We start from the raw sequence: 27,199 nt of genomic DNA on the forward strand, positions 1-27,199 counted from the left end.
ACATTTTTAATCATTTTCACTTTAATAATATTGCGCTTTCTATCTTTCTTGTGGAAGGAATCAAAATTAAATCCCTCAAAGACATTCTGAACAGAAGATGGAATAACATCATTGACACTTTCATTAGCATTACTAATCACAAAAGAAAAAACAAAGATTTAAGATTTGTATACTGTGAAGCCTCAAGACATTATTATTTACTACTGTAAATATTTTTAATGTTGTTTTATTATTTTCTATATAATTTTGTCATAATCCTATTCAAACTGAAACCTTTTCCTTACCTATGTATTAACAATGCTAACAGCTTTAAGCGAAAATACATTTAGCACGATTTCTTGAGCTCATCTATGACAGGATACAGGAAAACAAGGAAACTGTCGAATTAATTTTGTTATAAGAGTGTTCTTCAAACAGTTTATGTTATAGTGAGCTTGAATTTGATTAATTTGATTTTCTCCAATAGCATACGAAAATAAAATTAATGGTGAAATTACTCGAATTATTCATATTAGACACTGGCACAATGTATTGCGTATATCTTCTTGTTCACCTCAACCATAGGTTGGTGGGCAACATGGAAATTTTTAAACTTTTTCTCTCGCCTGGAAGAGCTAATTTTAAAACTTTTCTCTCGCTTGGGATTGCTGTTTTATACTTTGATAAGGCCTCCTCTTCGTAACTGCATCTAGATATTCTATCCTTGCTCTTTCTCTTGCTGGTTTTCCTTCTGTCAGTACAGTGATCCAATCGGAGTGTCGAATAAGATGGCCAAGCATGCTGTTTCTTCTTCTTCCTATTATCTTCATGATCTGTCGTTCTTCATTAGCTTCCTTTAGTACGTCTTAATTCCTTTTCCTTTCGGTCCATGATATGCGTAGCATTCTGCGCCAACACCACATTTCAAATGCTTTCAACTTGGATATTTTAGCTTTTCTCAATGTCCATCTCGGATCCGTACATCGCCACGCTCCATACCAGTGTCTTAATAAATCGTTTACGATTTCTTGATGTTAGTAGTCCTCTTTTCCTATTAAATGCTTGTTTAGCCTGTGCTATTCTGAAACTTACGTCTTTTTCACTTCTTCCGTCCGAGGATATTAGGCTTCCCAAATAGGGGAACATCTCAACGTCTTCGATTTTCTCTCCATCTAGCCATACGTTTGCCTCCTCCTGTCCTGCTCTTGTGCACTTTATCACTTTCGTTTTCTTCTTATTTATCTTCATTTTGCATGTTTTTTCCAGTTGATCGTTCAAGTTTGAAAGTGCTTCCTGCATGTCCTTATCGTTTTCCGCTATCAGTGCTATGTTATCAACAAACCTTATTGTGCTGAAAACCTGACCATTTACTTTTACGCTTTTCTCGTTTTCATCCAAGAATTCTTTCATAGCCTCTTCTATATAGACGTTGAACAGGAGAGGTGAAAGTCCACATTCTTGCCTCACTGCTTTACTTATTCTTGCTTCCTTCTGATCTCTTCCTATAACAGCTGTCTGGTTCCTATAAAGTTGGTATATTATTAATCTGTCTCTGTAATCTACTCTCAGCTTCTTCACCGCTCTGAACATTGCGTATATATATAGTCAATTTTCCAAGAACTAGTTTCACTATTTTTCGAAAGCTATGCTAAAGTATCCTAAAGGAAACAGGAACTTAGCAGATATATTTCGATTACGTAATTTTTGATTAACAAATAATATTTACTTACATATAGTGGCGGCTCTTGAAGGAAGTCACATGGCTAAAACTGACATTTTATTGCTACGGCTAAGGGAGTTAGTAAACATTTTATAAATGCAAATTATATACAAGATTTAACATACCTTTTTTTAAGTTTTTCTCCGTCAGCTTGTACCAATAAAATGCTAATTTTATCCAGTGTGACCTCCCACAAGAGCCGCCTCTACTACCATATCAATTTCTCAGTGTTCTCCTGTTTCTTCCCACTTTCTTCATTCTAACAGTTAGTTTTATTATCATCGTCTCCGTTTCCCTTTGCCAAGGAGCATAGTCGTTGGACGTTACACTAGATATAATATCCCTTTCACCGGAAAATCTTAAACAGTCGTTAATTCGGTGTTCACGATTTCTATGAAATGACTATTTTCTGACCAAGGACCACTCCACAAGATGTAATACTTGTTACAAGCCGGTACAGAAAGAAAATAGGTGCTGCTGGAATTTTGAACGCCACTTTTATTCGTTATTTAAGTTTGAAGTTGTCAATTAAAAGACAAGATCCATATCTTCATCAATATCATATAAAATTGTTTTAGAATTTTCATTTAAAATATTTATAAAATCTCATTCTTCGAAATTCTCAGACTTTTTCCGGTCTTCTCAAATTCCCTGAAGAACTTCCTAGTGGCTGACTAGGGTTCGATTCCCAGTAGAAATTATGTGGTTCGGATCCAATGTTACGCTGTAGTTCCACGCCTCATATAGCTTTGCTGCTAAAAGGGCCGCTAAACCCAAATCAAATCAAATTCCCGGATTTTTTTCAGTTTTCCAGGTTTGTAGCCACCTCAGAACCCTGATTTAATTTAAATATAATTTTAAATAGTTGGATTGCTAGTTAACAGCGTGATTATTATTTTTAAAAAATATATTTAAAAAAAAAACTAAATAAAAATCCTAAAGTTAACGCTAGTACAGTTGTTCAGCATTGTACGAATTCCTAACTTTTTATCCTCCTGTTAATTACAGATTCAGAACTTCCAACCACGAGTAAATGTGAGAGAATGAAAACAGGCGATCATATGTAGAAATCCTCTTCCTTTTATTTTGCTGGAAAGGTTTAATTTAAATCCGTATATTTAGTTTATTTCACTGCAAGTAACATATCTTTCCCATTGAACTGAAACAATCAAGTCACACACTAGATGCACTATACGTAACTATTATTGTACTGAATTAGAACGATACTATTTTTCTCGCTTGAATGAAAGGAGCATTACTCAAGCGCTGATGGGTTACTACAAAACAAACGTAACCGGGTAATTCTCCTAAAATACACGTGCGTAAGCTATTATGCACAAGAATTTTCCGATTTTAAATTTAGTTATTATCGAAGGCCAAATAAGCAAAAGGTTAATAACTCAGAATAAAAAATGAAAAATTCTACATTATTACTAGCGTTTAACTGAGAAAAAAAAAATCTGCATAAATGTGATAAATATATGTATATCAATCGATAGATTTCATTGAGCGCCATAAAATTATACAGATGAGTTTGTGCTTAGCTTTCTAAAATATTTATTTATTTATACATATTTCTGAACATTATCGACATGTATGGCTTCAAGCCCTTCATGTATGGCAGATAACAAACACTACCTGGGGAAGGAGATAGAAGAAAGGAACGAAGAAGATGGAAGCGAGCTGGAACCTATGTTAGGTACCACTCCCGCATTTGTTTGATGTGAATGAGGAAACCTCAGGAAAAATCTCACTTTGGATGCCCGGCCTGGAAAAACTGTTACACCTTTTCGAAAATGTACCCACTGGAAATCGACCACTCGCACCAAAGGTGAGAGCGTTAGCAACTACGCTAGACAGGGCCCTAGTAGTTTTCTAAAAAATCGAGAAAAACTAATTTTTCAAGGCACTAAAAAGCATATCGTTCGTTGCAAATAATAATTAATTGGGTTTATTTTGTTAAAATAGTCTTGTTTGTTGAATCTTTGTCCAGAAAGTTCGGTGACTGTGTCAATATTTCGAATTGATCGTTGTCTTACCTGAAACAGCAGTTACTGTTCTTCGAAGTAATCTCCGTTAATGGTAATGCACTTCCGGGAATGGTATACAGTATTGGAAACTTCCGGTGCACTCGTCTTTAGGAATGATCTTCAGTTTGGTCGTAAAATTACGTTGGATGTCCGAAAACTTCTGGCCCTTCAGTGCTTATTTCAATTTAGGAAACAAGAAAAAGTCTGGTGGAGGCAAGTCGGGTGAGTGATATAACTCCCTGTTGGCCAAAACTACCACACTAAAAAGGCAGTGTGTGACCTTGCATTGTCGTGGAACAGAGTCTAGTCGCCTTGCTTGACATAGTGGGGGCGTACCCACTTGATCCGTTGCAGCAGCATTTAACGTAATGGGAACTCAGGGAGGATTCGTTTATGGATCGAAGAACACCACGCACTTTCTCGCGTCTTGATGCGGAATCTCTCACATCGCACTTTCTCTCTTTTCGACGACCCTGGACCGCGCTACTCCATAATCTAGAGTTTGCTCTCGGGACCGTACCTCAGACACCATGTTTCCTTGGTTTTCAAGAAATCTGGGTCTCGCTGAGTTCTCCACAAACGTCAAGCCGAAGTTGGATTTGTTCCAGCGTCAAAGTGAGGGGCACGAGTCGGGAACAAAGCTTGCCTTTATGCAAATCCTGGATCACAATGAGGTGGGCTGTCTCACGACCAACCTGTACTGAAAGTTCCTGCACTTTCTGTACACTGTCCGGGGTGCGTGTAGTTGCAGGCTGGCCAGTTTGGGAGGCCTCTTCCACGGTGTCCCGCCCTTCTGAAAAATGTTTATACCACACACAAATGCACTTCAAGGTGACAGCACACTTCAAAGTAAACTGTTGTTGGCATTTCACGAGTCTCTTTCGCTGATTTTCCAAGTTCGAAACAGAACAGCCCATTCGTTCCCTGCTCCATTTTTGGTTTCCATCGCGCCCACTACCTTCACTCTACAATATGCTATTTACACACAATAAGCATACTCACAGCGCTCCTGAACTTGTTCAGACATACTTGGGCTGTTCGACGCGGGATGTGGCAGTAGCTCTCTTACGACCGTGATCAGTATGACGTCATTCACCGAACATTCTGGACAGAGACTGTATTTATGTACTACATATATAAAACAATATATTGCTAAGTAAGAGACTGTGTCTGCTGTTGCTTATCTTTTTGTAATGATGACACACTGCTAACACTGACACATATATTACTTGTAAAATAACGTTATAATACTTGATATATGCAAACAAAAGAAAAACAACAACAATTATATAATACTCACTATTTACAGCCGAACACTTTGAAACGAATAATTCTGGAAATAGATTTACGGAAGATTATAACAGATTGAAATATCAAAAAGAAATCACCTCTAAAATAGGGACAATAATTACTATTTAATTTGATTAACGTCATGTGTCTTTTAAATGTATCAGACAATTGAACTACCTCCGAGCATTATATAAATAGCACATTTAATATCAAACAGCATTTATTGCTTAATTTGTTCGAATATTATTCCAACCAAAATGAGAATACTTAAAAATTGTTCCTAACAGCACCTTACTACTTACTCAAGCCTGTCCATCATAGCTAGTAACCTCTGTGGATTTGAATAGGGTCCATAGCAATCACTACTAGGACATGGTAAGCAATCAGCAGCCTGGTAAGTTACAATTGCATATAAGGTACTAGTGCTCTGAAAAAACAAAAATATCAAAATTAGGGACTTTTATATTTACTTATAGAACGTGAGGAAAATTTATTTAAATTATCTCTAAAGTTACTAACCTTCATAAACAAAAGCTTATTCAACTATGTGGAAGATATAACAGACTTCCCATTCAAAACTAAATAATCGAATTCACGGCTTTTTCACAGTCCAAAACGTTTCAATTTCACGCTGAAAAAGTTTATACTAGGATCAATAAACATTTGGCCGGAATGTGTTGTCGGCCAAGATTCCACGCAAGTTCTTCCCACTACGCTCATGACACGCTCATTTAATTACACAGTTGCTGAGGATAATGACAGAAAAGTGGGACATGAACTTGAGAAAGCAAAAAAGTTGGAAACAAGTAGGTAATGAAATCAAAATTTATGATGTATTTTATAATTTACAAGAAGTTAATATGAAAAGTTATGTTTCATTGAAGAGTATCTGCGTGATAAATAGAATGTTATGCAATGTGAATCAATCCCTTAAGCTTAGATATAGGAAAATTATTTATAGATATGACTTCGTAAGCCAGCAAAGCAAGAAGTTCAGGGATGTCTTCAACCATGATAGCAATTTTGAAAAACAGGCAGGATCTGAGACATTATCTTACAGAACGACAGAGAAAAATACAACAGCCAGGAATGTAAGCTGTATTACAGTTACCGAAAATAAGCTTAAACAGAAATACGTTGCTCTATTCTCCTTCGATAAAGATTCTTCAGGAAATCACAGAAATCAATAGCAATTTATTTTCATTGTAGAAGGATCTTTTGAGTCTTTTAACCACTGTAAAATTAACCTTTTATGTAAGTTGGAATTACTTACCTCTTTGATTCGGAATGGGAGTTCATTATAGATCTCCGGAGCTCTGTAATATGTTTGATATTGAGTTATAGATTTACTCGTTGCTGTAATTTCTAAATTTTTGTGTGTCACATTTCTCGTTATGTACACATGCTTTATTTCGTCCCATTTGTTTCTATTCTTTTTAACATATATTAATAACTTCTGCAAATATAATTTTGAAAGTGGTAACACTAAAAATTGGTCATCGAGTCTATCTAGTCTACTGTCAAGTCCTTTTTTAAACATATTCTTACAATATTATTTTGCTGAGTCATCACAGGTTTTAAATGAGTAAGGTAAGCAGCACCCCAGATTAATATACTATATGTAAGTATACTATTTACAAGAGCATAATATATAGTATTTAATATTTTTATGCTTACAACGTATCGTAATTGAACAAAATGAAACGAAATTTTTGAGTTTTACGTCCCACGGTAATGCCGGTTAGGCTAAAGGAGACGGTGATGATGAGTAATGAATGAAATGGTGGAATGAAGAAAGTGGGAGGAAACGGGAGAACCCCGAGAAAACCCACACACACGGTGTTTGTCCACCACAAAGTTTACTTGGCGGGAGCTCGTAATTGAACAAATTTATGTAATAATTTTCTTAATATTGTGGCGATATGTGTAATGTGAGAAGACCATTTTAGATGTTTATCAATAAATATACTAACGAAGCAAGTATTTTACTTTACTTTCATTAATAAGAGGACTACAATTATATTTTTCAGTATTTTCACAATAATGCACTTTTAGTGACGTATTTTCCGGCTTTTCTTTAAAGTTGGCAAAAACGTTATATACCTTTTCTCTTTTCAGTATTTAATGCTAACTGATGATTATCAAGTCATTGTTTTACTTTGTTCATTTCTGTTTCAGTTTTCTTAAATATATCTGTCCATGTTTTACCAGTACATATAAGCGAGAAGTCATTAGCAAATGACTGTATGTGTCCGTGCATTTTTAAATTACACAAATCATTTATATAAATTAAAAATAATATTGGACCTAATACAGTTCTCTGTGGGACTCCTTGTTTTACATATGAATAATTGCACTGAAAATTACCTATTTGGACGGTCTGTTTTCTGTTTTTCAAGTAACTGCTAAACCAAGATAGTGATATACCCTTATTCCACATATTTCTAGTCTATTTAAGAGAATTTTGTGTGATATACAATCTGAATCAATACAACTTATTGTATTCGTTCTTTTGTCGCAAATGACTTAAGTATCAATGATCTTGCACCCCGCCCTCTCACAATGTGGATGGAATATAGCATCACAGTTATACTTTCTTGATAATTCCAGTCTTTGTTACCCCTGGGAAGTGGATCCGCAAGAATGTAACGCATGAAGGTTGGGTGAGATTGTCAGTCAACCTTCGCATGAAACCTTCTATACCTTCATCAGAGATTTACGTTGTATTTGTAATAAAATATAAAATTCCCTCTTTCTTTGAAAATCTGGCTGCGCGCTTGCCACGTTTACGAAAAAGGAACTTACAATTCGGCGATACGTTCCGGAGCCTTTTTTTTATTTTTAACGGAAATATCCGTTTTTTTCTTCTGAGCTTTTCAAAAAGATATATAGAATTTTCTCTCATAAGAGAGTTATTTCTATTTATGTAATTTCTAAAAATATGTAACAATTTTGGACATGGGTGTACATTATAAAATTTCAAATTAATAGCAAACCTGTTTTGACATCCCCTCCCTACTGAAAATGTAAATACAATTTAAATATTAAAACCATTAGAACAGCTCGCATTGGATAATAAACAATATCTAGCACATAGCCAACACAGGCTGAGTCCTTTGTAACAATTCGAGAAATTATTGCTTAAAAATCACCTTCCTCTGAGTTTGATAATGATTTCAAGTAATATTGGTGAAGAATATTGAATTTACTTTATGTCGGTAAAAGTTTGAAGAAAATCGATCCAGAATTAACTGAGATACTATAGTTCGAAATTTCAGTGATTTTTTTTTAAAAAAAAAATCTTATTGATTTGTTGATGTAAGCGACTCTTTCTCATACGGAGAGAATGAGTGGGTCGATCATTTAAAAGAGAGAACAGTGCTTTGCACGCCTTCCCCTCCTTTAGGTGCTTTGCTGGAAGACGAACTGTGACCGACAGTTTATTCTAACTAGACTATCTGTGCAGCTGGTGGCTAAGATTTTATACAACCGGCGGCTGAAAGTTGCACAGTTGGTAGGTTTAAATTGTACTCTTGTTTCACATACATCAAATGACCAAAATGCCTACTCTTGATCAATGGGTAATCTTACAACGAAAGGCGCAGAATTAATATGTATTGTGGATTACAAGAGATATATGGTCTTTGCCTTATTACACACACACACACACACACACACACACAAAAAGCAGCTTGTGTAAAATTCTTGTGCCGAATGGGAAATGTCTTTAGAATCACTGTCGTTATACTGAATAACTGGATTAATATCGAAGCTCAAATAAATCATAAAAGAGGTATTATTATTATTAATGTTTCACGAGTTCTGGAAAGAAAATTTCGTTTAAAATTCATAAAAGTGCTGTTGTCAAGTAACAAAATTTGTGCAATTAAGTGATTAGTGTAATTGGGAATTAAAAGTGAAGCTTAATAATACTGCAATTTAAGTTATAAAATCAAATAATGATGATGTAAAGTTTAATAATGCAGAAAACCAGAGCTAAAAAGGAGAAGTTGAAGAGTAATTTGAGACCTGTTTGACTAGCTCTTTTATTTGCTAAAACAGAGCTTAACTCAAAGGAATTTATATAGAGAATTTAATTCTCCATCATTAATAAAGCATTAAGATTACTATTTAAATTTAAAATAATTAATAAATTTATTAAAAACACATGGTTTAATGAATGTAAATTGCAAATTAAACTGAGTAATACGCAAGTAACTCTTAAATAATTTGAAAACAGACAAATATCAGTGGAGCTTGCATACCGTGGATTTAAATTTAAGAATTCGGATTGTTAAAATAGGAGTCGCTTAATACGTAATTCTACAAAGTAAATATAGAATATCTGAAATTTTGCTATGAAACTGCCCTTAATGGTTATAATAAGGGTATAAAGTTAATATATCGGGTTCTAAACATCAATATAGGTACTGCTTTCAATAACTTGAGGCCACTTTGATTCAACTTGAATAAAAAGAATAGTGGAACATTGGTGGTGGAATAAAGTCTGAGTAATATTTTCCATAAGCAGAAGCTTTACTTTGTATATAATTAAACACAAACTATTTGCTGAGCAAAATAATATATTCACATTTAAAAAACTACATAGATGTGTTAGTTGGCGAAACTGTCACATGTATGTAGCTTTTAAATGTGAATATATTGTTTTGCTCAGCAAATACTTTGTCATTAAATTCAAGAGTGGTGCAAAAGGAAAGGTCTACACTATTTTCTCCATAGTATCTTTTTCTCCAAATCAATGGTAAGTGTACAAGTTATTTACATAGTGCTGTAGAAATGAAAGTGGGTTATTGGTAATGGAAAGACACCTTTTTGAGCTCCATTTTTCAGACGAACAAATTATTGCTAAAAATAATCGGACGGTGTTATGTATCAATTGACCAAGCGCTAAAACATGGTTCCGAGATATTGAAGGAAACAGAAACATGTAACCATTACGATCCAGTTCTTGGCGCTTGGTCGAATAGCATTTCCTGAACGTTTTTGCAAATAGTAGGGTTTCAAACAATTTTGTTTACATTATTTACATTGTCTCCTACTCACTGATGTAAAAACGTCGAAAAACGAAAAACGGTGCTTAATCAATTTATGCATAACACCGTCCAATCGTTCCTTGTTCAAGATGAAGTATAATTTCTTCATGGTGGAAGAAGAAAGAAGGTTACGTAAGTTTTGTTTTACAAACATATTTAAATTGATAGAAATTTACTATTCATGCTAATATTGTTCTCTTAATTTGAATTCAACCTTATTTCTCGAAACAGAACAGTGCTAAACTGTACTTCTGTCTAAAATTAAAAATCAAAACACGAAAATAAATTTATTTTGTCTGTAAGTTCATTAAGAGGGCCCTACTAAAATTATACGTGACTGTTAAATTTTAGTTTCCTTTCCTCAATCCTAGAATTGCATCCAACACTGACGAACTATGAATTTTGAAGAATGGAGTTTTGCTTTGTTATTTTTTTCCTTTTTTTTTAAAAAAAAAAAAAAAAAAAAGGAATAATTTACAAATTGAGCTGTTTGTCCTAATTTAAAATTTGTTGCAAGCTCCTCAAATCGCCCGATCTCTCAAATAACTTGGTCTTGTTCTTTGGATCACATGCTTTCAAGTATTCATTGACCAACCTGAGAGTCGGAACTGAAAGGAAAGCAACACCTTGAATATACAGAGTGACACAATGAAACCTCCTACATTTTAAAGGATAATAAAAGAAACTGTATTGCAGATAGAAACTTGTTTATTAAAGAACATAAAATGGTATTGAAAACAGTTTGTAATTACTTTGTTCTGCTTTGAGTTTCTCTGTTCTCTTGTCTGTTGAAATGGCACAATTAAGAATCCAATTATTGTCAATAATACTCAATATCTAATAACACCTATCACTCTGCTATCGGCTCTAACGTTGTTAGTGGAGGAGCGAAAAGAGTAGGTATTGCCGGTTCCACTCACCACTCTTCTCCCGTTTTCAGTCATCACTGTAGTTTGATTAGGAGCTCAACACGTGTATACACAGTCAAAATGTCTTTCAAAAGTAGCAGTTCTGTGATTACAAAACAGAGAGATTTTCTCTTAAAGTTTGCTGTTCCACGTAATAAAAAATGTTTCTGATCGGAAGACTATCTTGCAGTGAGTCGAGAATTTCCGAACAATGAGCTTAGCATTGAAAACAAAAACAAAACAACAACAACAACAAAAGAAAATCTGGCCGGTCTAAAGTGCTTGTGTGGCTGAGAATATTGATGCTGTGAAACAGTCTGTTTTGCAGTCCCTAAACGTTCTGTAAGGAAGCATGGTGCAGCTATTGAGCTTCCTAGGTAGAGTGTAAGAAGAATTTTACAAGAAGACCTGCAGTAATTACAAACTGTTTTCAATATAATTTTATACTTTTGAATAAACAACTTTCTATCTTCAACACTTTTTGATTTAGTAGCATTTAAAAGGAGGTTGGAGGTTAAAATTGGGTTATTTTGCTGAATAGTTTAACAGTCATAACGATGGCGAAACCTATCATAAATATAGCCTGTCATTATGACAATTATCAAATCTTTCGAAGGACTAATAGACTGGCTTGTATTGTTTTAATGGTGTTACTCATTCATGGCCTCCACAAGAAAAGAGAGATGATGTTGCTACTATCTACCACATTACTTTATTCATCTGGCAAAATTTTGAATAAAAATAACAAAGGAAGATAGTGTATAACTTTTCACGTCTAATTATGTTTAAAATAAAAATAAAACTGTCATGTTAAGCAACCACCTCTCAGTAAAGAAAAAACCTCTTTTATAGGGACAGAATTCCAGAGAACATGGATGAATATTCTTGTGCCTATAAAGACTCTCTCATAAACTTACGTATCAAAAACAGTATATCTACTGCTACAGAAAGATTACTAGATGTCTCAAGTTTCCGGACATGTTTCCGTTTACAACCTAGCAAACAGTTTGAATATCTATCCTTGATATGTATCCACAATTTCCAGAATGTCCTTAAGTTATTAGGCTGCCTATCAAAATAAATCCAAAACTGTTGATTATTTCTCGACCTTCTAAAAAAAAAAAATTAAAAAATCTAAGTTGTCAGAAGCATAAACAGTTATTTTTTTAATGCCATAATCTCTGAATCAATAGTTCCGGTATTTTATTATTTTCTTTTTTTAATTACTGTAGTTTTCCTGCTTCTAAGGCCATTAAGTAACAGCTTTTTCTTTTGTCATTTTGGTCTCATCTTTTTTAAATGCTTCATTTCGTTTCGATGATGCCTAGTTTCCACTATCAAATTTCTCAGTAATGAAAATATCACTACAATAAAAGTTTCAAATTTAGTTTGCTGATGTTGGAGATAATCATAGATAAAAACAGGCGTTTCGTTTTACACTGTGAAATTATGATAGACTTCCAAACTACACTAGAGTCAATACTGGAAACAGTCGTATCTTAAATTTTCGGTTTCAATGGAGGAATAAGGGAAAAGGAAGAAATATTTTCGAACGCTCAAACCTATTTCTCGCTACCTCTTCTTTTTTGTTATATGAAGATTAAATATTGAAACCGGAAGTGGATAAGGCTCGAGACAATCTACTCTTGAGTAACTGAAGCCATAATCGTTATTTGTTTATTATTGTTATTACCGGTATATATTTTTATATCTTGCTACTTCTTATTGTTTTTGCTCTACGAGAAAAGATTGAAAGCAGAACTGGTTAAATCATACCAGTTTCAGTTTCAATAGAACAATGATATCGCATGTGCAACCTACTCTTGGGATGCTTAATCCATACAAAATATTTGTAGCTGGTTCTCACAGTTTTTGTTCTATGCAAATCAAAGTTGAAACCAGTAGTAGTTAAAAATGGGTCTACTACTTCTATTTAAATAGAGGAACTAGGCTGACACGGATTTTTTTCTTTGGACGGTGGGCTGATACCAGAAAGCCATTTCTTGCTAACTATTACCGTTTTTTATTTTTTATAAGGATTAATAGTGAAGCTGGAAGCACTTCTGCTTTCAACAGAGGAATAACAAGAAATGTAACTAACTTATTATTGGGACGCTAAATCCTACCAAAACCATTTCTCAGTACATATTACCACATCTCTGTTGCTCTGATACAGTGGACAGATGGAGATCGTCATATATATATATACACTTATAACACTTCCCTATTTATGCATGATATAGTTTGAAAGCCTTACAATGCCTTAAAATGCAAAAAGAGAATAGACGTAAAAGTTAAAACAGATGCGTTCTTCAATCTACATAGTAGATGGCCAGCCACCCACTCTATTATGATGATTACATCAGCCATTTGTTCTATCCTTCATATCGATCCTCTTCTTGTATTTTTGCTTGCACCGATGTCTTATGTCATCACAAAAAATATATGTTTTTTCTCAGCAATACTTTTAATAATGAATTTGTCAAGAAAGTTTATTACAGTTAAATTTACAGTTTTAAAACTACTGTCTTCATCTTGTTGCATGCATGCCACTATTCCTATTCATCATGTTTCAGGAACTAATCTTCATACGTATTCTTTAATAATGGAATTATATATATATCAGCATTTTCTTTCAAAGCAGTATCAAATCACAGTTTCCTATATAAAATCACATAAATTCGATGCAAACGAAAAATTGTATTGCAATACGCTATGCATTTATGACCATAATTTGTTACCGAATTGAGCTATTCTTCCAAATATGATTGTCTTTCCTTCATGAGAGAATGGTTCTCTTTCGATCTCACATAAGTTACAGTTAAGTGATAAATAATGCCTCCTGAAAACCCTTAAGGTGACTTTCAGGTTCTCAGCAACAAAACCAATCCACTATGGATTACATATCATATTACTGGAAACTGGCCATGGAATTGACATGTTGCGGTCCTGGAAATAAAGCGCCTCAATTGGCTTTCGAAATGATCGCAGCTTACTTTTCAAAAACTACACTCGTAAAAATACAAGACTTCAGAAGTGACCCCTCTTGTTTCAATTAATGGTGAGCTCATAAATGACATACCTTGTTGTTTCATGCATTGGACCAGATGTATAACTTTTGCTACAGCCTCTAATTTTCACTGAAATTGCGGAAGAAGAGTAATATTCAGTTTAGTGTTTTAAAAAATAAAAGAACTGAATTCGTGAAATATTTGAATACAATACGAGTTACAAAATATTTATATAAACTAGGCTTTTCTTTGTTGCAAAAATGAAAAGTCACTTTGTGTGCCGCGTAATGTCCATCTCCCATTTCTTAAAGATATTACGGATTCAGCGATTAATAAAAAGCTTCATATTGACACATTCAAAACCAGCTACAGTTAGACGATCTGTAGAATGACAAATTTAGTACTTTTTCATTACTTTTTCTCAGTTTTGCTTTTTTTATCATCATATTTGTTTGTGATATACCAAATTCTTTATTTATACTATGTCATGTCCACATAAAACAGATAAATACATACTAATAATTATTTCCGACGATGCAGAAAGTATGATGCGATACAAAACCCACAAACTGGTACGCAAATTCAAATTTGGTTAGCAATTTGCTACGCAAAAATACGTTGAAATCATATATATATGTACTAAAATATATCCTTTAAATTAATATTTTTTAACGATTCTCACGAAAGAAAAAAGATTTAATTGTTATATTCTTTACTTCTATCCGGCGGATGTGATGCTAGTTACCACAGCAATGAAATTACTAATTTATGAGCCATGTAATTTTTTATCATGAACTTATAAATTTTCATAAAGTATATTATAAAAAAAAAGATATTATAGTATGTTCTGCTGTTGCATATCATCTCCTCTTTAAAAGTCAAATTCGATTTCAATCCAACTTGCCTGATGAAAATGCTGACCCATCCACCATGTCTAGAAAATCAAGCGAATCGAATACAGTTCCCGTACTTACTTCCGACACATAATCCTTGTCTTCAAGGGATCCCTGGCTGAAGTATCTGAAATAGAATTGTTTATTGGTCAAAATTATCTTCAACAATATTTGATCTACAATCAATTATTAAATAATCTATACTTCCAACAAATGAAATGTTACTATTATTAAATCCTTTTACGATTTCCTTTATTTATTAATTTACTTTTCATTAATTTAATTGAACCAAAGCCTTAAGGTAGTTTCATTGACTTATTCAGAAAATTATTCTTGATATAAGTGGTTTTAGGTATTTCTTAAATGAAACTGTAGAACGACATAATTTCCGAGAAAAAAAGTTAAGAGCCAAATGTTTTCATTTCATTATATGCCACTGTATATGTGAAATAGGCAACATGTGACAGTAGGATCATCTCTTATCGGTTAATAAGCTTCGCTTAATTGTTCGGGAGTTTCCCTAAAGGACACACAAAACAGTTCTCATATATATCTGAAAATATAATTATTTAGAAACTTAAGAACTAAGATCAATTATATTATTTTACAAATTGTTGCACAAATCTTAGTTGATAAAGTCGAAAGAAAGTTAATCCTGATATCAAAAATTATTTTCTATCAATGTAATGTGCTTCTAAACAAATACAAGTATTTTTGCACCTACGTATGTTATAGTAAAATCGTAAGCAACCAGCAAGTTTAGTAAGTAATCACTTAATTTAGAAGAAAGTACTGGTATGTACACAAACGTACAACATCGAAGAATAAGTGAGGATTGAGTACAATCTCACATCCAGAAATCCGCTGTATGTGTTCAAAAATTATGAATGTTACTAAATATTTCATACAATCTTTTCGTTGTCACATGAATTTCACCGTATTTCTTTATCCGATAAGCATGAATCTATGTTTTCACGGGCTTCAGTACTCCATTCTGCAAGCAGCCTCCAAACAATGTTCCCTAAGTTTCTGTAGTAGAAAGTAATTATCGTGGCACATAAAACGACATATCCATTGAACGTGAGATCTTTGTATAAAGTTCATAAATCGATATTTGTTAATGACTTTATGAAATGATCTTTATTAATTTCCTTACGGACAAAGTCGAAAACGGTAGATTCTGTGAATGACCTAACACAGAAAGTTAGTTTGTTTACAGGTTGATTGCAATCGGATAAGCGTTTACAGTAGAGAAAGAGTTACTACGCAAGACTCTCTATTTCAAAAGGTTTGACTAATACATGAGTTATTTTTCTTATAAGAAAGAGAGATCTGAGAAGAGGCTAGAGATTTAAACTGACTCTAGCATTAAACCGAAGTCTTCTTTGTCCCACTGTTCTACGATTTCTCGGGAAACGAAAGAGAAAGATAGTTTAGAGAAAAAATAAATACACATTATGCAAAAAGGAATCATGACGTAATAAGGATGAAGTACATATTTAACAACAGTTTAGGTAAAAACTATTTGTAAAAAATGACTTGTTATCCAACATCTTGTCGCAACTCAAAGACATTTAAACATTTTGCTATGGGGAGACAACAAACTCAAATATAAGTACTCAGACTCATGCACATTCTAAAATGTTCTGTTACGACTATGACTTACGATTCCAAAGAGGTGGAATACAATTCAAATAAGGTTATGCAAGTGTGCTATCTCGGCCGAAATACCAGGCGATTTCATCTTATCAGCATCAATCGTCTTTAAAGCTTGTTGTTGTCACACCAAATATTGTTTGAAGGTTTGCTGTGCTTGGAAGTTTCGCTTGACAAACCTTATTTATATCCAGAATCAGCCTTCAAATTTTATTTTCTAATGTGTAGTAATGTACAAAGAATCCAATATACGATAGTAACCACCAACTTTAGGTAGAGAGATCATTATGAAGGTGGTGGTTTGATCGTAAGAAGGAGCATAATGTTCGATGATTGCACTGGTCTTCATATAAGGCTCGATCTCTTACCGCTCACAAAAACAACACATGATTCTGGAGCTGTATGTTCACAGCTTTAGAGCAGAGTTCGTTTAGAATGATTTCCTATAGTACTGTTTCGCTTTATTTCTTTATCACACGACTGATTTGACTACTTAGTTGGTGTTGAATGCCCTTTCAGCACTAACAAGCAAAGGATACAATATCAGGACTCGTGTTGCACAGTAAGTTATATACCCTTAAAGAGCATCAAATAGTTGCAGTTCGCTGCTATTATCAACTGCTTACAAAGTTATTAGCTACAGTTCGCCAATAGAAAAAAAAGTGATGGGACTTCAAATGTAAATTGGAGCCTATGGCAAACACAAGAAAGAAAGCGTTTATTCAGTCTCTGCTATGTATTTGGGAAGGTAGATAGCGATTCAAATGACAAGCTCAAGCCATAAGTTGATGTGGAGAGTAGAAAGGATTGAATGATCCAAACAAAAGCAGTTTCTGTAGAATGTGCACATCTTACAATAGCAATCAACTCGGAATAGTAGCACAATTCAGTGATAAGGGAGTCGAAGAAGTACTGAATGAGTGTCTGGAATGTATCCAGTTCGATATCCAGGTATCCTGCTTTGTAGAAAGCAAATCGAACCATGTTGCAGAACAGGAGAATACAGAACTGATACAGCTTAAACGATTGGAAATTCAAGAACTTGTAACGGTTGCAGGTGTTCGTCTCCTGGGATTGTGTCAGTGACGAATTTTACAAAGTTCTCGTAAGGACTGAAAAAGTACACATCCAGGGGCTGCACTAGTCCTGTGCATCCGCCGGGATCAGTTTCTTCGTGAATGTGACATTCGCAGGAACAAATTTGTCGGAAAGCTCGTTGTCTTTGTTCGTTGTTGCAAAATATGAACATTGTACAAACTGCTTTTGTTTGGATCATTCGATCTTTTCTACTCTCCGCATCAATTGTGTGATTTGAATATATTGTTTCAATCGCTATCTCACTTTCTCAAATACATAGGAAAGACGGGAGAAACGCTTTCTTTCTTTCTTGTGTTTGTCATAGGCCCCAATTTACCCTTGAAGTCCCATCACATTTTTTTTTTTTTTTTTTTCCTGTTGGCGGACTGCACCTAATAACTTGTTAATTAACTACTTGATGCTCTTTAAGGATATATAACTCTTATTGCGCAACTCGAGTCCTGATATCGTACCCTTTGCTTGAAAGACTATATGGAACGCACACCAAATGAGCCTCGGCCACGAATAGAAACCGGATCTCCTGTACCAAAAATGAGAATGATAACTATATATCTGTGCAGAAGCTCAATTTCGTATGTAAGTCCATCACTCTGCCGAAGGATAATTACTTCATATCAACTATTATTATTATTATTATTATTTAAATGCTTATTCATACACGAAGAGCTGTGATAACCAGAATCAAGTGCAGGCCGAGTATTCTTAACGTATATCTTCAAAATGTTTACAAAGGGTACGTGGGAAAATCGAAAATTAAAGTTTCCCCTCTTTCGTTTTCCGAAAAATAGTACAATGATGGGGCAAAGAAGACATCAGTTTAATGTTAGAGTCATCCATACGTCAAAGTTCAACGTCTGGTGATAGATATAAGCACTATTTTCAGAGGATTGTTGATGTGTTTGAAGCGAAAAAGGGTAGAAGGTACTCCAATAAGAACATGATAATCTTGGAACCTTTCATTTGATGCAACAAGTGTGTCTACGTTTATTGTTCAGCACAACTGTAAAAGTTCACTTTCTTTCCGTGTTTAATGGTGTCGTGTTCAATTACGAACTGCATGATACGGAGTTTTTCATTGAAACAAAAGAATTTTTGGTGAACACAGGATATGAAAGTAATTTCTCTTAACTGTAAGCCTGCTTTTCATCTTCACTTGCAAAGTTATTACTAATACGGTAAGTATCAAAAGAAGAGTTATTTTTCATTTAATTTTTGATGGGCAATAACCGAGTAATTATCAAAGATAATTACACCAAGTTTTGTCACGTGAAACATTACACCCACAGCATTTTATTATAGCCATCAGTAATCTTCAGAGTCTTCAATCCTGTAAGTTATACAGGTGTTTCACAATAGCCCCACTGCTGTTTCAAACTAGTTCCAAATGTAGGGGCTATTTTGAAACACATGTTTTCATTTTTTTCAGGAAAACTGAATATGATAACAAAAAGTAAACGTAAGTTATTTCCAAAGATGTTTGTGTAACGTACATAATGGTGTTTTTACCATATTCCTAACCCAAGTAGTTCCCCACTTGACCCTACCCTATAGTATCTATTTGTAATTATAACTTAATTTTCTATCTTTACTTACGTATAACCAAACTAACATTTCTTCACCTCTCTCATAAAACTAATCCTATTATAACACGATTTAAAACAGTTTTCATATGGCGTATTTAATATAATTTATAATATTTTTATTTTGAATTTGATAATAAATTGTGATCATTCACTAGTGCTACAGGCAATCACACAAACTTTGACAAAGAAGCACAAACACATTATATGAATTCTTCAAACACCAAACTTATAATAATAATAATAATAATAATAATAATAATAATAATAATAATAATAATAATAATAAATAAAATAAATAAATAAATAAAAAGTCTCAATGCGTAAACATTCGCTGAATCGAAAATAAAGATATTTTCCTGTAATAAAACTAAGAAGCAATTTTGCAATTAGATGGAAGAAACACCAAGCCAGTGAAAGAGGATTCGAGAGCCGGCGAGTGAGAAAATTCAAATAATGTACTAAAAACGACATCATCGTCACCTGGTTTACCTGAGATTCGTAGAGAGTACAATATCCCATTCGCTAAGTAATGATGTGCCAGATTTTTATGGATCCAGACATTTATACGATTTCAGCTACTGCCTTCATATCAAACACCTTTATACATTTGGTTACATTCTATCTAAAATGCAAAGACACATCAGCACCTAGTTGAAATATTATCTAAATCTAATATTCTTTCTTTATCTTCTCATATTAGAACTCAACCTACAATTCCTATACTATTTAATTTAGTAATTAATCTTGATCTAAGTGTGTCTGACTTACACGCATCATATAAGGAGGTACGGGAAAGTTTATTATCACCATCAATAGGAACAGAGTTGAGTTTTAGTCCTCTTTTAAGACTTCTCTACATGGTCTCCGTGCAGAGATAGACATTTCTCCCTTTTTTTGTTTTATTTTCTTCGAAGGCCGTTATTGTACAACTCTGCATATTACATGGAAAAACACTGTTCGACTTCCATCATGACGTCATCTCTGTGTCAAAATGGCGAACCCAAAATGGATTCCAGGAAACTGAAAGTCACTTGGTATAAGATCAGGAGAATAAGGTGGATGCGACAATATTTCAATGCTGCATCTAGCAGATTTCATTGACGCTGCTTGGGATGAATAACCGGATGCGTTGTCCCCAAAGGAGATGAACCCCATTAGTACGCATACTTAAGAAGTATACCACGACGCTTTTGCTTAGAAACCTCTCCCATCTTCCTCAGAAGTGAGCAGTAGTATGTGCCAATGATAGTAACACCCTTCTAATGGTAGTCTGAAGGAAAGCCCATAACAGCATGACCTTACCATCACACTTTCCCACCTTTGTCTTTTTTTTTGGGGGGGGGGGAAGGGGGGGAGTGAAGAGGAGTGTTTCTATTATCTCTCTTGTCTCACGATTGTATAGGTAGATCCAACATTCGTTCACAGTTACCAAGACGGACAAAATAAATCACCTTCAGCTTACTCGAAAAAATTAAACAAGTGCTCAACATGTCACGCTGTGTTTGTCTTAAAGAAAGTCAACAAACGCGGAATCCAACATGTTGCAATTTAAGACAGGTGCAATTCTTCGTGAATTATTTTCCACACAGTATCATAACTGGGGCAATTTTATTGTGTGATGTTATGGATGGTTCTTCGTAGGTTTTCCAGGATCAGCTCTTCGATTTTCCTCACTGTAGCGTCATCGTCTGTATTGATAGGCATCCAAGTCTTGACTCATCTGTAAGAAACATATGACCTGTTTGGAAATTTCCTCTTCCATTTCACGACAATGTCACAGGATGGACAATCACCACCATACACAAGCTTAATTCTGTCATTGTTTTGTTGGGTGCTGTAACCCTTGAAACGCAGAAACTTAATTATGCTACGAGTTTCTATCTTCTCCATTTTGCACCTTACTGACAACTAGCACCAAACCTTACTGATAACGTAAAAAAAAAAAAAAGTAAATGACATACAAATAATTTTCACTAAATCATGTAAATAAGGTCTAATGTCTACACAAACAAGTTAGATTAAAATCACTCAATACTTCTGGGGGATAATTCAATTTCCGATACCCCAACGTATAATGATGTAAATATCAAATTTCTGAGCTACGCAAGGTCACGCTTCAATATTGAAGTGCTTTGATAACAACCGAAAATTAGATTGAAAATTACTATAGAAAGACGCTTAGAGTACTTTTTTCTGTATTTTTTATTAATTTTTTCTCATAGATTTATTTCTTTGCAACAAGTGAGAGTAACGAATGATTTATTGGCTAAAGCTATAATCAAATATATATTAATGATACTTACTCCAGTGTGGGGATTAAATAATTAGTCTTCATATCGTTCAAATATGCTCCGTTTATAGCTGTCCCCTCAATAACAAAAACAACATCAGCCAGGAGGCCGATCTCTCCTGTACCGACGACCATCTTGCACAACTATTTATTATTTCTGCAACGAGAAAAAAGAAGTATTCTATATTAGATCACTCTAATAGAACTTAACAATGTTGCCAACCTAACAAAGTTATATTTTTCAAATGATTCTACGTCAGATTATTACATATTTCAAATCTATGTATTGAACAAAAAACTGAGAATGCTGCACTTTTTATTCAGTGCTGCAAACTAATGAAACTACAATATCACGAATATTAGAACTTTAGATGCCTCTACAACAATAATAATGCAAGTGAGACAGACGGTGCAATGAGCATTCGAAGAAGGTTAGTGTGATATGGAGTATTTCAAACGAGTAGGAAGAGTCATAAAGAATTGAAAATTAGAGTTTTTCGAAAAGTTTTATTTCGAGAAAGTGCTCACATAAGTATCACGTCTAATCATGCATATGGTTTTAAAAAGGCAAAGATCATTAAACTGTTAAGCAATCTGATATATCAATCCGTTGCGAAGATATGAAAATTCTAATACTTTGCACACCTTGATACATATTTCTTTTTTAATTGGAAGTACAGGTTTCCATTTCGTTTGCCAACGGTGGCTATATTTCGAACATGGTGTGTACAAACTCATGAGAAAAGTTGCACGCGAAAGGCAATATCTCAGAAATGGAAAGTGGCACAGACATGGGAAAAACATCACTGGAAAAGTAATAAAGTAACCTTTAATGCAGTGCTAACAACTTGTTCCCATGTCACGTGCGGACTTCGTATTTGTCTTCACATACCGGTAATGTACAAAATACAAAATCGTAGAAATCAATAGTGATGATTTTATAGGGCATTAGAAGTATGACTACATACGGAATTTTGCCAATATTTGTAATTGAATACCTCTTGATGGTGGAGGAAGTACGAAAATTCTGAAACGTACGCTAAAAGACCTATAGTCCATATTGTACTTACAGTACAAAATTGAACTTTCAAAGTTTGCAGGTATACAAATTTTAACATCGCAAAGTTACGTATAAAATGATGTCAAGGTACAGTACAATGGCATGTACTTTGCGCAGCATATAACAAGTACTAAGTGAAAATGAAAATATAATATTACAAACAAACATGTACAAAAACAAGCCTTGATAACTATATGTCATTAGTGTATTAATGTGCACGTCAACATAAAACTCCATTGTATGAATTTGTACAAAGCAGCACTATCAGCCATATTCGAATATACCTACCGCTGAAACCAGCTCATAGCAATACCTCAATTCAGCACTGTTCTCTGAAACGAACAGTTGCGTGTTGGATACTGGATCGCTTAGGTGAAAAATAGAGTGCTCTGTCAGACAACGTATTCAAGAGAACTGACATATGCGTGAGAAGTGTGTATTATGAAAAAGTGAATTAACTGTCCAATGTATGAATTTAGTGAGGATAATCAACTGCTTCTACAATTAAGAGCAGGAAGAAAAGTGATTCAAACTGTGTGTACATATCTCGCAAGGAAGTTTCTTGTCCAACATCTTTTTGGACAAGTGTGCTGCGATTTTCTTCAATGCCACTGAAGTCGGAAGAAAAGAGAAATAAAGAGTGTGTAGAAATAACATTTGATTTGGAAAGGAAAGAAAATCAACCCGTGCTACTTATCCCTGGCAAGTCTTTGTGCAATATGTTACAAAACAAGTTTTTATTCGTGCACACGAACCAGCAAATGACCAAGAGTATGGGTTTTGCACATATCTTTGAACTGACAACACCACAAAGAGAAGCTATCATATTGCAGAAAAACTGTGCAACACAATCTCTCTGCTACAAAAGCATCATTATTAGGTTATCACGTGTGCTCGTCAGGACTTGCTATTGTACATGTTTTGTTTGCAGCATTGTATTTTACTGTTATAGTCACATTTCATTCCATTTTCATTTATTACATGTTATATGCTGCTTAAAATATAGTGTTTCCATAAAAATAAGACCGAACCAAAAAATAAGCCTTAGCATAATTGTTCAGATTGCATGTAATATAAGTCTTACCTATCCCAAAATATCCGCCCACAGTGCACAACTCTAAACAGTTACTTTACACACAATAAATATACACAAATATTTAACTGTACACTGATAAACCCTAATATTATTTAGAACAATAACAATATTATTATTATTATTATTATTACAGGCTCGGTCTTATTTTTGGGGAAACATGATATATGTAACTGCACTATCTGTCACTCAAGTAAATGTCTACCTGTTCATGAGTCTGGCATCCCTGCACTGACTGGTGTAGAGAATATAAGAATTAACTCAGTAAAATCCTTAGTTTGGTGAGATGCACTGAAACTGGAGTACACGAGTAAGAGGGACAGTCATTGCGGAAATATTTAAAACTGGAAGTTTCACGAGCCCCATGGTACTCCCAAATCCCACACGGATAAACGTTTGTTTTGGCTTACAACTGTTATTGGAGGTGATGTTAAGCCTCAGTAATTTATCAAAATGGTATCATCTAGTACGCAAACCCCACATGCCATTGTGTTGCTCTTTATTTCCCCATACTTCAGTAACGTTAGATGTACCGACTTTCGGTTATCCGTAAACACACCTGTAACGTCTTCAAAACTTCGTTAAGACATATTTGGGAAATGTTTAAAAATGGGAGCTTTGCAAAGTGTTCGTTTTGGATCGAAACTACTTTTGAGGTGGATTTTAAGACTTCAGTATAATTTTCCGAGACTGTGACATCGTGTACCTCTATGAAGCAGCTATTACGGATATCTGCAATGTCCTTTATATTTTGGAGACATTTAAAAATGTAGAAATTAAGTTCCCTACACCTCTAAACCCCATTCAGGTACCCACTCACTTTTGCGTAGTAATATTTTGATTTGATTTTAAGCCTCAATAAGTCTTTTTTTTTTTTTTAATCCATCGTTTTTCTACCCGAAACGCAAAAGTCCATACAAGACCATAACTTGTACAGAGGAATACAGCGTCGCTCATAAAATATGATTTATAAAGATACTAAGTCGATTTTGTCGAAAAAGCAAAGAAAAGACGTAATGGTTCTCTATAGTAGGGGGAGCTTACGGGAAGTATCCTGCACTATGTGTTAAAAAGGTGCCACTCGGATATGTTGCTCCCTTGATCCAACTAAGCAGGAATCGAAATGGCCCCACTCCAACAGGTGGCCAGAATCCAATATGGCGGCTATGAAAGATGGCCGCCTCTGCGAATTCATAGTGTTGGTTTTAGAGGCCTATATCTTCTTAACTAATAGTCCAATCTTCACGATTCAAAACTAAACGACGTAGAAGATAACAAGGTTTAATAAATTAGCAAAAGTTTTTACCTAACTCTGAAATTATTTAGTTTGGAACTTTGCATTTCTTATGATGGAGTTTACTCATAGTTTTTAAAATAACAAGTAAACAGCTGGGATTATCGAAAAAGATGTTGTATAACTTTTCAGAGTGTTAAATTGTCTTTCGTGTCGTGTATAGTTCATTTAGATTGGTAAATAAACAACGAAGTTATGATAATATAAAGATTCACGTGGAATCGATTGATTTTCCCGAATTTCGAATGAGAGTTTCTTTATTGTAATAAAACATCACTGATGGATGCTGCATTGTACGAAACAAATCATTCTCTTGTGATGTGTTCTTCATAAGTCCCACTTTCACCAGAAGCATAAAGTAGCTTGACCAAGCCCGGTTATGAATCCAATATGGCGGTCATTAATTACGATCCATAAAGATTAGTTTCTTTTGAAATATTGACCCGAGTATCTAGATTTGTAAACGAATGCGTACAAAGTAATATCACCTACTCTGTTACCATTCACTTTCACACATGAACCAAGTATAAAGGAGCAGTTCGACTTAAAAGTGCATTTTTTACAATTTATTTCCATTTGTAGAGTTGAAAATTCTAAAAGGAATGGTGTTTGTTTGATCGCGATACGTTCAGTCGTTAGCGAGTAACAGAGGAAGAAAGATTTTGTGATGACGTCATAGGTGGGCAAGAAGCGAGAGCAGGCTTACATACTACACAGTGCCAAGCATTTCGTTTGTGAGAGGTGCGGTGGCACGTTCTAAGTGCGGTTTCCTTTTCCAGAACTGATTGCAAAGACTTACAAATATCATCTGCATGTAGAAAATGATATCTGATGGTGGGCTGTACAAACGTTTTTATAGTATTATAAAACGTATCCTATAAAGCCTAAGTTCAGCGTTTCAAAAAAAAAAAAAAAAAAAAAAATCGAAACCAATATGTAAATAGATGGCGGACGAGATTGCTGCAACACCTAAGTACCTTTGCTTTAATCATTCTTCCGATTCACAAACATAAGTACGTTCATTTTCACGTTTTGTTGCAATTTTTAACGCTGACCCTATAATTTTGTGCTTTAAGGTATGTACAGGAGCGTAACATATGAGGCAAAAATGAAATAACATCTGTAAAGTTTGCCAGAATACGAAAAACACTTCACCGGTTAAATTTCTTTTATTCTCATACCTGTCCGCGGAACAACTCTCATCACCCGTTTCATCATCATTGTCACATGATATAGAGAAATTAAACGATGGATCAATGTCTTGAGGAACAGTCATCGTCACTGATTCCTTCTACAAGCCCGTATATTTCACTCCCTAATTCACATTGTATAGCTTATTTCTAAAGCAGTATCTTCAGAATCATGAGTGACATCGTCTCTATTACCCTCTAATGCCTCGTCTTGACTACAACCATCAATTGCGTCTTGTACGATATTTGTACGTTGGTAACTGGACATAGATCGGTGCTCGTTCAATGGCTCGGATTTTAAACCTTTCAATAATATACTTGAAACAGCATTCTTTCTCAGTTTGCGTGTAAATAATTCTCCTGGTATTAGCCAGAAGTGGATCTAGACAGTAAAAACTCAGGGGGGGAGGGTCAGAACCCAGACTATGATATGTATATCATGTTTACTAAAAACTTTCAAAAATATCTAAATAATAGCTTAAATCAATTTTCTCACTCAAAAACTGGGGGCCTAGGCCCCCGGCCCCAGCCTAGATCCGCCACTGGCATTGACTTTTCTTTCAGTAAACTTGACTTCTCGAAGGCAGGCTCTTCAAGATGTTTGGAACACGAGTGATTTTATTTGGTACATTTTTTCCCATTGATTTTCTTGGACCATAATTTATATCGATCTGGTGATTCCTCACGACTTAGAAGCGTAAGAAAAGATAGGCCTACTTTACGTTCTCAGCTTCAACTGCACAAGAATTACAACCGAAAACACAGCAGCTGTTAGGCATTTCTACTTCACTTCACAGACACAGCACGCGCTGTACTAACACGTGTTTTCTACTTCACACTAGTGTTTCTTTCAGAAAAAAAATCCGGGGGGGAAGGGACACTTAGTATTCGGAGAGGCACATTATTTTTACACAGTACCATTATATTTATTACATTATAGACGTATTATTTTGGTCTCCTCCGGGGGAATCTCTCAGAGCTCCGGGATACAGTGCCACCCTAAAAACATGTCTGGAAGAAACACTGTTTCGCACAACAAACGTAATTACT

At 34.5% G+C, this 27,199-nt stretch overlaps 1 protein-coding gene across 2 annotated transcripts in view; it reads right to left on the reverse strand.

Annotated features, from left to right (window-relative positions):
- Window positions 1-27,199, reverse strand: part of LOC145670294 (mediator of RNA polymerase II transcription subunit 25-like) — a 103,602-nt gene that overhangs the window by 61,375 nt on the left and 15,028 nt on the right. The window contains exons 2-4 of one of the 2 annotated variants that reach the window (XM_081738756.1): window positions 21,526-21,669; window positions 14,967-15,012; window positions 5,322-5,446 (exon numbers count right to left, since the gene is read on the reverse strand). In XM_081738756.1, the coding sequence (XP_081594882.1) occupies window positions 5,322-5,446; window positions 14,967-15,012; window positions 21,526-21,647 (293 nt within the window). In that variant the 5' untranslated portion in view covers window positions 21,648-21,669. The remainder of the gene's footprint in view (window positions 1-5,321; window positions 5,447-14,966; window positions 15,013-21,525; window positions 21,670-27,199) is intronic. The other variant, XM_081738757.1, reaches the window with a different exon arrangement.

Source organism: Thermobia domestica, chromosome 14 (genome assembly GCF_964235325.1).
Source record: "Thermobia domestica chromosome 14, izTheDome1.hap1.1, whole genome shotgun sequence".
In the NCBI taxonomy this organism is placed as follows: Eukaryota; Metazoa; Arthropoda; class Insecta; order Zygentoma; family Lepismatidae; genus Thermobia; species Thermobia domestica.